This window comes from Onychomys torridus, chromosome 1, assembly GCF_903995425.1.
Source record: "Onychomys torridus chromosome 1, mOncTor1.1, whole genome shotgun sequence".
In the NCBI taxonomy this organism is placed as follows: Eukaryota; Metazoa; Chordata; class Mammalia; order Rodentia; family Cricetidae; genus Onychomys; species Onychomys torridus.
The window spans coordinates 162,899,986-162,912,137 of record NC_050443.1 but is presented as its reverse complement, the minus strand read 5'-3'; the positions used below and the strand labels follow the sequence as shown (position 1 = coordinate 162,912,137).

Sequence of the window (12,152 nt, the reverse complement as noted above, 5' to 3'; positions counted from 1 at the left end):
TAATAATAGTAATAGTAGTAGTAGTAGTAGTAGTAGTAGTAGTAATAGTAGTAATAGTAGTAATAGTAGTAATAGTAGTAATAGTAGTAATAGTAGTAATAGTAGTAATAGTAGTAATAGTAGTAATAGTACTACCCCAAGGAAGGCAGAAGAGAAGATGAAACAAGCTGAATGAGCAGCTGACGGAATCATGAAAACCATCTACGAGTTGCTGCTTCACCAAGTCAGACACATCTCATCTGAAGATTGTTCTACAATGTAACAAAGCTCCTTGTCACTAACAAAAAGAAATTCTATCTCAGGGGATCCCTCTTTTCCTACTAACAATGACTTTTCTTTACTTCTCCTCAGCCTGAACTATTGTGCCGTGCAGAGACATTCCATCGAATCCTAGCACGGCCACATTTATGACTGTTACCTGCTCAGGGTCCTGACTATGGGAGCTGGGGAGCAGGGTGTGATTTTGGCAAGTACTTCCTATCGCTTTACTTCCCACCTTGCCCTACCCCTGCTTCTGAGTCATACTCTGCATGCTCTCCCCCATGACAACACATATTATTTTTTCCCTTTCCCTTAGCGAAGCGTGAACTGAAAACAATTAACAAGACACTTCCTGAAAGGTCTTGTTGTATCGCTAGCTTTGGGCAGATACCTAGACAGAAGTGCCTGTGATAAGGGGCCTTACCCTGAGACATCAGAGAGATGGTGACAGAAGGTGGAGCAAACTCACCAGCTGCTTCTCAGGGAAGCAATGAAGGAGAAGAGAAGGACAAGCATAATAGGAACAAAGCATAAGGGATGCGACTAGGAGAGGGAGGGAGGAGAGAGAGAGAAAGAGAGAGAGAGAGAGAGAGAGAGAGAGAGAGAGCTGCAGTTTAGCTTTAGCATCATAAAGGAGAATCGCCTTGAACATTTGACAAGAATACTTTGCAGAGCTGGGCAAGGTGGTGCACACCTTTAATCCCAGCAACTGGGAGGCAGAGGCAGGAGGATCTCCGTGAGTTCGAGCCCAGCCTGGTCTATGGAGCTCAATAGATCAGAGAGAGACCCTAACCCCCCCCCCAAAAAAAAACAACCATTGTTTAGGAATGGGCTTTGGTAGCATTATTCAGTAGTTAACAGAACATTAAATGTTGGCCCAGATGGTTTATGGAACAGAGACCCATATGACCCCAAACTCAACCACTCTTGTGGCTCCCATCTCCAGTTCTTTTGATCCTGGACAAGACAGCGGCCTTGGACACTTTCTTCCGGTCATAAGCCAGGCCCAGGGCAGCCATGCAGTCGATGAAGAATGTGGTGAAGTTGATGTGCCAGCGGTACTCACTGACAGAGTAGTCGTAGGGGAAGGTGTGGTGGTAGTTGTGGAAGCCCTCGCCTGGAACAGAAGCATGGAGAGCAGTTAGGGCCTCGGTGATTGCTGCCTCCTGCTCTTTGCACCCTCCGTGAGGATTTCTACACAGCCAATGGTTGAGGAGGTGTAGCAGGTCAGCCATTCACCAGTGCCATGCTTCTGGGAATACACTTTCAGCCTGTGCACCTGTGTGTGGTGCATCATCAGGCCACAGAGCCACAAAAAGATAGAAAGTAGGAGGTTGACTTAGAAAGAGGAAGAGAATTAGCAGAAAGGCGAAGGGACAAGAGAGGGGGAAGAGGTAAGAATGATTGAAATCCTGCACATGCATGAAAATGTCACCCGTCACTATATATAATTAATATACGCGAATTAACACATTTTTCTGGAGAGAGATGCTCAGCAGTGAAGGGCACTTGCTCGTCTAGCTGAGGGCCTGGATATAGTTCTTGGCACTCACACGGTAACTCAAAACCTTCTGTAACTCCAGGTCCAAAGGGTCTAACACCCTCTTCTAGGTTCTACAAGCAGCACGTGCACATGGCGTGCACCATATACACACAGGCAAAACGATCATGCACATAAAAATAAATAAATCTTTTAAAAAATACCTCCCAGGGGTTGGGGATTTAGCTCAGTGGTAGAGCGCTTGCCCAGCAAGCGCAAGGCCCTGGGTTCGGTCCTCAGCTCTGGCAAAACAAAACAAAACAAAACAAAAAACACCCAAAAACCTCCCAAAGCAGAGCATAGTGGTGCACGCCTTTAATCCCAGCACTCATGAGGCAGAGTTAAGCGGATCTCTGTGAGTTTGAGGCCAGCAGGGTCTACATAGTGAGTTCCAGGACAACCAGAGCTGCCACCTAAGACCCTGTTGAGACCCTGGCTAAAAAATAAGACACCAAAACACTCCCTTAGATAATGGGAGTTATCTAGAAAACAAAAACGGTGAAGAATTCCTGCCAAGCAAGTGACTCCAAGCAGGACTTCTCAGGGGTTACTCCTGTGCACTGGGCTGTGCCTGGTATGGCTAAGGGGCTGATGCAAGCTTGCTGACATCCACACGTGCCTTCCACACAAGGAGACTCTAAAGGAGACCTTAGACCTCACTGGCATTTAAAACGGAGTCTCTCTCTCTCTCTCTCTCTCTCTCTCTCTCTCTCTCTCTCTCTCTCTCTCTCACACACACACACACACACACACACACACACACACACACACACACAGAGGGGGGGGGGGGGAGGAGGGAGATCAGGCTGTGTGGGTAACACCGGGACAGGAGGAGACAGCCCAGGAAAGCTACGGAGAATGATGACCTTTGTCATAGAACTGTGGCTATGAGGAGATGGGTTAATTAAATAAAAGAAAACGATTAGGGCAGTCAAGGATGAGCTGAGAGGGGTAGAGGAGCAGGTCATAGAGCAGAGTCACAGCAGAGACAAAGCAAGAGGCTGGCAACCACTTTGAGCTCATAAGGACTCTGGAGTTGGGGAAACTCATTGAATAGACCCTGCTTACAGGAACAGGACACACATCAGCCTATGGTATGCCGTTCCTACGAAAGTCTCCGAATTTTACAGAGTAGGTGATTTTGGTTTTTGTTTACAAACACAGGCTCAAATTAAGACTACACACAATGGTGGGAAGCACCTGAAAGCTAGCAGGGGATTGAGGACATGTGGTGTGGCAGTCGAGGTTGGCTGAACTAGGTCACCTTTATTGTTTCCTACATATGCCACAGGCTTACATATGTAAAGCAGTCTGCTTTCCTGGCCTCTCCGTGGATATTTCTGTTCTGTTGATGCATTTGCTGTCTCCCCAGTAAGACACAACCTAACTCAGAAACGACTGGAAAAGGAAGTGTTCAATCAAAGGACTCAGTCACGCCTGGTGATGGTTTGGGAAATTAAAATCAATGGAGTAGCCCTCATTTTAGAGTGGAAACCTAAGACCCAAGGCAGTCACACAGGTTAGGATCCAGTCTTTGTGCTCTCATCAATAACCCACCTCATGCAGTCTCCATGTGAACTGATCACTTACCAAAAGATGCCACTGAAACCAGGGCATTCTCTCGGGCACCAATGTTCCTGTCATACGGCCGATATCCATAGAGGTGGGCGGCACTGTTCACCAGCCAGGTGAAATTGAGGACTAAAGCATACCGCAGGAGAGTAGCAGCATAAAAGCTGTGTTGAAAAGTTTCACCCCAGAAGTACCAGGGTACCAGCGTGGGCAGGACGATGCAGATGAGCACGACAGCTGGCTTGTAGTACCTGTGTGGAGAGATCACACGCTGAGTCTGTAAACAGAAGTTTCTGTTCTCCCAGTCCTGCAGCCATTTAGTCCCAAATAAACACCCTGGCCATAGGCCAAGCAGCTTCTTTATTAACCAATGGTAACAACACATATTCACAGCATATAGAAAGACCATCCCACACCACAGCACTTCCCCTTTTCTGTCTGATCAAAAAGGAAGGTTTTCATTTTAATACAGTAAAATCACATATAACAAAAGAGTTATCAAGCAAGAATTATAGTTATAATATGAGTCTGTAGAGAGGGGCCACAAGCACACTTGAGAGGTCCACACTCACTGGGCTGGGCTGTCTTTTCTCTTACACTAGGAATACAGAAGGGGTATGTGTTATCTCACTCTTTATACACACACACACACACACACACACACACACAATGTATATGAGTGTTTTGCCTGCATTGCATGTATGTGTATCACATATGCACAGGTACCCAAAGAGGTCAGAAGAAGGCATTGGATCTCCTGGAACTGGTTTTAAAAAGTTGTGAGCCACCATGTGGGTGCTGGAAATTGAACTTGGGTCATCTGGAAGGACCCAAGCCATTGAGACATCTCTCCAGTCTTCCACCCACCCAGGTCGAGCAGGGCCAGGTGGGCCTGTTGTGGAATATTAGTTTATACACCATAACGATGTGTCTCTCTGCCTAAGGCACCTTCTGATTGGTTTAATAAGAAGCCGAATGGCAATAACTTGGCAGGAGGTATAGGCAGAATTTCTGGGGAGAGAAAGAAAGAGGAGGAGGAATCTAGGTGTGCAGGAGACACCAGGAGACGTGGAGAGGAAACAGGAGGTGCAAGATGGAAGAGAGGTAACGCCATGTGATAGAACATAGATTAATATAAATGGGTTAATTTAAGTTAGAAGAGCTGGCCAGGAACAAGCCTAAGCTATAGGCTGAGCTTTCACGATTAGTAAGAAGTCTCTGTGTCTTCATTTGGGAGCTGGCTGGTGGACAGAAAAAGACTCATTACATGGGCCTGTGGATGTCTTCAGCCAGCCGGAACTTGAGGTGCCAGGTGGGCCTGTGGGTGTCTTCCATCCACCCAGTCATCTCTCCAGCCTTATCAATAGACCATGGGTCTGCTGACTCGAAATGTGTTGTTTATTTTCACAAAGTGTAAGGCCATGCTGGTCAAACCAGTCACAAACTCATCTGCCTAGTCCTACTGCCTGGGCCCTTGTCTGGGTGCCTTTGAGATCTCTTCTTGAGTCCACTTCCATCTTTGACACAGAATGTGTGGCGAGTGTTCGTTTCCTGCTACCACCCCCCAGATCTTTGCTCTGCTTTCCAGGAGGCATACTGAAGGCCCTTGACCACCTACAGCTCTCTGTCCCTTTGGAGGTTAACCACTGACATTCCAAGGGAATTGACTGATAGCTGTTAAGCAGTCTCATATTCAACTTGTACTACATTGTCTGCATCCTGCTCCTTCCCTTTCCTCCCTTAGGTCTGCTTCCCTGGCCTAGGTCTTCCATATCTAATTGTTTCCCTGACCTTTACCTGTCAATCAAGGGCTACTTTCACCTGTATTGGGGAAGCCTCTCTGAAGCATCTCTCTGCCCAACAATACCACAAGATCTCTCTCCTTCAAGGAGAAGGACTATGTTTCTAGTGTAAGGCTTTAGCTAGTCTTGTGCACTGTGTTTATGTTGTCCCTGTCCACACACAAACATCAGAATCATTGTTGCTTCTGAGGCTGCTGTTTTCAACAATTCTTTCCTTGTATTCCTACTAAGTAGTCTTGGTCTCCATGAACCTTTCACAGTATATACAGTTTTTTGCCTTGCTTCTAGTTATTTATTTTCATACCTGACTATGCTACAGGCCTTTAGAAAAAAAAGATGCCATCACTCTACAATTGTGCCCGTGACTATTCTAGGTCAATGAATATTTGTCACATTCAATTTGTTTCATGGAAATGTCTCAGAGAGAAAGGAAAAAGCAATAATCCATGCTTGTGGGCCTGTAAGACGTTAGTGAAGTGTGTTTTAGAAGGATTGTAAGTATGCAAACTGAGTAAAATCCTTCAGCTCTTATTTAATGTGTTCTATCAGAAAAAAGTAGGGTCCCTAAACCCCATGTGCCCTGAGCTCCATGCCCCCAACCCTGACTCACCTCCTCTGGAACATGATCAGCTTCTCAGCTTTGAGGTCAGACATGTCCAGTTTTCCACCCTTCTCTTTGACAGCCGGGTGTTTGCGCACGAGCAGCCAGCCCACGTGAGAGAAGAAAAAGCCACGTCGAGAATCGTGAGGGTCAGCATGTGTTTCTGTGAACTTGTGGTGGACGCGGTGATCTCGGGCCCATTCATACACATCATTCTGGAGGGACGGGAAAGAGGACCCCAGTACTGAGAAGAGATGCCCTCCCGGTGGGGGAATGCAAGGGCCCATTTGTTGCAAGGATACGAGACCTCATCTCACAGAGTTGTCAGGACTCCGGCCCGAAGGAGACCTCGCGGAGCCCTCCTCTGCACACTTGCCCCTAAAGCTCATGTAGGAAAGCAACTTGCAGTTCCAGACCCAGGAATCACACTGTTGCTTCTTTGGTTGTGTGATGGGGAGATGGGGGTGGGGTGGCGGCAATGAGGTCCACAAGCCCAGAGAGGAAGGCAAGGATACTAGTTCTTGAAGAAAGAAATGTGAGACAGCCTTCTCATGGAATACCTAATCATTGGGTTCAGAGACTATGAGGCAAGTGTCCTGGCATCCCGGGATGCTGCTCTGCCATAAAGGTACAGGGATATGCATCCTGATGCCTTTATGAGTGACAAGTGACAGCTCACCCTACTCAGTGTCAGGACCAGTGTGTAACTCATGAGTCTTAGCCCTTTCCCAAACGCCCTCTGGCTTATCTGTGACTTTCTACTCTTTCAAAAATGCGTCAAGGTCTCTATTTTGGTTTTGTTCCACCAGGACATGAGGAGCCTTGAGGGGTAATTTGTTATAGTAGAAATGACTAGATACACAAGGTGAGAACCTCAAATCTCGCCAAGACAGCTGATTTGATTTCCTCTTGTTGAGATTAAGCCCCATACTCCAGCTATCCTGAGCCCACGGCTAAAGTCTAATAGCCAAACCAGGCCCCGATTCCTTTCATTTGTTTCTGTTATGGCTTTGCCTCAGCAAACTTCAATAGTTGCTTACCCAGCAAGACAGTCACTCATAGGGCCAGAGTGTTTACCTGTCCGGTCTCTTAGTGACCAAGTGTAAAATGGGGTTCAATCTCCTAAGACATTTGATGATTTAATAAGTTCATTTATGTCACAAATGCTAGCATTCTGCTTGCCATTGAAATGTTCTTATTATCTGCAGCAGAGTCCCCAAGTCTGTGCCATATTACTTCTGATCCCATTGGGACTCTAGAGATAGACACCTTACAGCGTGAGTCTATTGTTCACCGAATGTTAAAGAAACCAGAGTCGAGCTTGGTGGTGGAGATGCATGCCTTTAATCCCAACACTTGGGAGGCAGAGGTAGGTGGATCTCCTGGTTCAAGTCCATCTTGGTCTACATAGTGAGCTCCAGGATAGCCAGGGCTACACAGAGAAACCCTGTCTGGGGGGGAGGGGGACGACAAAAACAAAGAACCGGGGTCAGTGATTGGCTGATAAGTCAAGCTAAGCAACCACAGCAGAGCAGCCCACACAATATGTTACATGGGGAACTTGGGGAGAACAGTGACCCTACAACTGGAGAGTCTTCTAGTTAACTCCTAATTTCCCATCCTGCTGGCTCTGAGGCGTCCCATGCTGTGTGGACCTCGGTACTGAGCATGCGCTTGTGAGGACTGCAGGAAAATGAGAAGGGTAATGTCTGTCCTGTTGGCTCCTCTTGAGGTGCTAACTCACTGTACACTCCCCGAGCCTTCACGGTAGACACAGAGCCTCTGTCAACAGCTTCTCACCTGGAAAGCCATGGTGTTGGCTATGATGAGGAAGAGTCTCAGCGGCAGCCGTGCTTTATAGGTTCGGTGGCTCCACAGGCGATGAGCCCCTGCTGTGATGCCCAAAGCAGCAACCGAATTGTAGAACATTCCTGTCAGGAGACAGCAGGAACATCACCAACCATTGCAGATTCCATCGGGCCAAGGATGCAAGGAGGTTAGTGAAGTTCCTTTCTGCCAAACTCTGGAATGCCTTGGCCTTGTTATTTTGTGGCTTTGAACACTTGAGGAATGCCACTATGCCCCAGCCTCTCTGTCTAGAGATGGAGGCAAGCTCAGAGGCTCCAGAAATAAAGAAAGGAGTCTAGTCAGGCAACAGTACTGTCACTGTCTGTCTGCAGGGGCAGTACCCCTGAGCCTGTCAACTCTGACCTTCCTCTAAGGTGTTCAGGGCCACAGATTAGTCTCTCTGTGCCTTGAAAAACAGCAACCAGAGCAATTTGGTTGGATCAATTACAACAAACCCAAATTTTAAGAGATACTGAGAGATCACAGGTCTGTGCTAATTCATCAGTTTTGACAACAGCATTCCAGTATGCTGGCAGATAACATACCCATATCAGGGTGCATCAGCCCTGCAGAGTTATATTTTCACAGTGGCCTGAGCTTTATCAAGAATTTTCCTTTAATCCCAGCACTTAGTGGGCAGAGTCAGGTGGATCTCTGTGAGTTCCAGAAAAGGCGCAAAGCTACACAGAGAAACCCTGTCTCAAAAAAACCCAAAAAAAAAAAAAAAAAAAAAAAAAATTAAAAAATTTAAAAATTTAAAAAAAAAAAAGAATTTTAAGGGCTGGAGAGATGGCTCAGAGGTTAAGAGCACCAACTGTTCTTCCAGAGGTCCTGAGTCTAATTCCCAGCAACTACATGGTGGCTCACAATCATCTGTAATGAGAACTGGCACCCTCGTCTCTATACATCATAAGTAAATAAAATCTTTTTTTAAAAAAGAATTTTTAATATTTTCACAATTACTACACACCTCAGGTGGTAGGTGTGATCACTTGTGCACCTTGAAGAAGCAGGTCATAGAAAAGGTTAAGTGTTAACCCAGAATCTGTCACTATAGCAACACCATAACCATCAACACTGTTCCAACTCTGTCATCCACCCCCCAGGATCCCAAATCTCTCCTTTGCCATGTTCCTCTGTCAGTCTGGATGCTGCCTGCCAATACATTGCTGGGTAACACTTAAACTGGCGGCTGGTGGTGCCTATATTAGGGCAAGTTAACTCTGTTACATTTGTAGAGTAGACTAAGGATGGTTACCATGTCCTACCTGACTGTCTTTGAAGTCAGAAGCTTAGAAGATACAATTATTAATAAGGAAGGAAGCAGTCTCCCCTTGCTCTGTCCCTTGACTAAGGCTGGACCCATGAGGGCTTGGAGCAGATTGTCAGCAGTCTGTGGGCAGCTGGAAACCATGTCTCCTTGGAGGCCAAGGAGTATAGTACAGGTTGAAGTCACAATACATTGTACAAACTGTCTTGTGTCCTTCCAGACCAAGAAATAACAGTTTCCCAAACTGCCTCTCCCCTCTCCTGCCCCATCCCATTTCTTCTTGACATTACCACAAAGGCCGCAGAGCCAGTGTGCAGCTAGGGAAGCCTCTGGTCACAGTCCCTCTGAACTGGGACCAGACCCAAGTGACTTCCTGCTTCTGGCTGTATTTAGATTGAGCTCTTCCCACACACATGATCTGACCCTGAACCACAGAGGAACCAGAGTCCTGCAATTGCGGGAGGAAAGAAAGGGCTTTGGCCCAAGCTCCCTGCGGAGCACCGGAAGTGGCCGTGTGTTTATGTCACAGGTGTCTCTGACACCCTAGGATTGCGAGCACAAGCAGTTAAGTACAAGGGGATCGGGACAAGAACCCAGACACTGTGTGCCTGTCCTTCTCCACCCCTTGACTGTCAAAGAGACAGCTTGGTTCAAATACATTAGTTCCGTGACCCCCCAGGGAAGGACTGCGTGTGGTCCTATTGGTTATTAAACAACATCTTGTAGCATCGTTCTAAGAAGTGGGCTGCAGGGCTTTCCCCTTTCAGCCCTCCATGTTAACATCCCTTCAGGACAGAAGGCTCTCTAAGTAGGTGAGTTAGGAGGCACCCTGGGGAAACACACAACTAACCTAAGGAATGTGACCTTCCTAATCATGACAAAGCATTGTTGTCCCCATTTGGTACCTAGGAAAACTGAGGTCCCGAGGAAGGGGTCCTCCTCTTGTATTTCCCTGGCACCTACAGGACTTCTAAGATGAATCTCATAGGGCCAGAGTTCACCTGCTGGAGGTACTAAGAGGCTGAGAGCAGGGGCAGCCAACTTCTACATCACTACCCTCTTAGAAATAGCTACCAGAAATGTCCTGTGTCTTCCAGGGATGGACCCCTGGTTTGTCATTCCTCAGAAGACAGTAAGGGGCCCGTCCCACAGAGTCCTGTTCCTTCTTCCTGATCCAGGAATCAGGAGTCAGAGGTTAAACCACCTGAAAGCACAGATATGTGTCCAGAGGCAGCCCTGCACCAACCCATACCCATGGATCCCTGAGGGGCTGAGCTAGCGGGCAACGGACACAGTGGTAACTATCTTCCTTGTTACAGCAGCCTGATGGCCAGGGTTTCTCAAGACTTTATTCTCTGTGTCTGGCTGTCCTTGGTTGGCGAAGTGGGGGGGGGGGGGGGGGGGTGGATCGGAGACCAGAGAACTAGTGTTAGAAGGTTCTTGGCCCTTTGTCCTACATGATCTCCAGAGACAGGGCAGAAACTAGCTGCCCAGGGAATGGAAAGTGAACCATTTCTCAACTCTTTTTTTCGTTTTAAGAATATCTTGGGGGTTGGGGATTTAGCTCAGTGGTAGAGCACTTGCCTAGCAAGAGCAAGGCCCTGGGTTCGATCCTCGGCTTAAAAAAAAAAAAAAAGAATATATCTTGGCCGGGCGGTGGTGGCGCACACCTTTAATCCCAGCACTCGGGAGGCAGAACCAGGCGGATCTCTGTGAGTTCGAGGCCAACCTAGTTTACAGAGCAAGTTCCAGGAAAGGCACAAAGCTACACAGAGAAACCCTGTCTTGAAAAAAAAAAATCTTGTTCTCCTCAACACTGAAAATAATAATAATAATAATAATAATAATAATAATAATAATAATAATAATATCTTGTTGACTGACAGGACCTACTTGAAGCAACAGAGCCACACACCTGTGCACTTGGGCTGTATGGGGAGCCTGCCTCACCTTTCTCTGGGCCAAACAAGCTTGGCCTGGCCAGAATCGTGTACAGATATTTTTGTGGGTTACCCTTTCTATGTCTTCCTCTCCAATGGTCTCCTCTGAACAGTCTCCCCTTGCTCTGTCTCCTGACTAAGCAAATAGTCTGTGGGGCCCCTCATCAGGCTCCCATGCCTCCCAGCAAAAGGCCTTAGTTTTCTTGTGGCTGGCAATGCTGAGACAGGAATCTTTCTGAACAGAAAAGCTCTTTCGAAGACTGCCAATTCTTTGCCATTGGTCTGTCCCTCCCTCGACCCTTCGTAGGCTTTGACACCCATATTAAAGGATTCCCAGAACTGACACTCTGCATCCCAACCCCACGAGGCTCTGTTCCCAGTATAGTTATCTCAGAAAATGAAGAGAAGGTTTGAAAAATCTGGACAGATTGTAGCTACTTTTCTGAGTCAGAGCCTACCTCATTAAAGAGTAGGGAGAAAGCTGGGGTACAGGCTCAGGACAAAGGGGTGGGGATGATTACCCATGAGCCAGGTGTAGACCTTGCAGGAGGGAGCCAGTGTGATCCCATACAGGGCCCCCAAGTGCAGCAGAGCCATGAGGATGATGTTCCTCCAGACGTACTCCAGCTTGGGCGGGGGCCCCTCCTCATCCTGGTAGCTGGGGTCATGTAAGTCATCCTTTTATTTCGGGGCGGATGTCTTCTGAGTGGAAGGGTGTCTTCTCCACTTTCCCTTCTGCACTCTGCTGACCCCAGGGGTGAGGTTCTATGAGGGTGGTGCCACAGCTACTGGAGATCTTCAAAGAGAGGGAGCGGAAAGTCAAGAGCCGGTACATGAGGGTACCAAGGGGTCTGTTTCCCTGTAATACAGCCAAGACGGTAGAGGCACAGAGATCCTGGACCCAGTGCCCAGATCATAGGAAAACAGCGTCCACCCCTAGATGGGACAGAGAAACGTTCCCAAAACTATACAAAATGGGTTGACAATAAAACCAGACCTCAGGGTGAGGGGCAGGCGCCAGAGTGAAATATTTGTACCTCAAGCAACATTTAAAGGAAAATGCACATGTATGTAGAAATGTACTGGCTGGGTGGGATTTTTCTCTAAAGTCAACTGCCAAAATAAACTCCACATTCCTCACTTGGAAGGTCATACAATTCCAAAAGATGCCCAAGATGCCTCTGCAGCTCTCAGCTCTGGCCCCTACAAACCGCTCAGCAGAATCCCACCCAGTGCCAAAGATCCTGTGCTGTGGAGGGTCACTGGTGAAAAGCTGACCTCTTGTGGTATGTGAGCTGTCATCTTGGCTCCCTGGAAT

The 12,152-nt window shown here is 47.4% G+C and overlaps 1 protein-coding gene across 1 annotated transcript; it reads right to left on the bottom strand.

Moving 5' to 3' along the window:
* Positions 1-1,178: 1,178 nt before the first annotated feature.
* On the bottom strand, positions 1,179-11,669 carry LOC118578337 (stearoyl-CoA desaturase 4-like). Its single transcript, XM_036179205.1, is given in 6 exon segments — positions 1,179-1,378; positions 3,392-3,624; positions 5,786-5,991; positions 7,577-7,707; positions 11,356-11,515; positions 11,517-11,669. Coding segments are annotated over 6 exon segments (1,083 nt in total).
* Between the last annotated feature and the right edge of the window lie 483 nt (positions 11,670-12,152).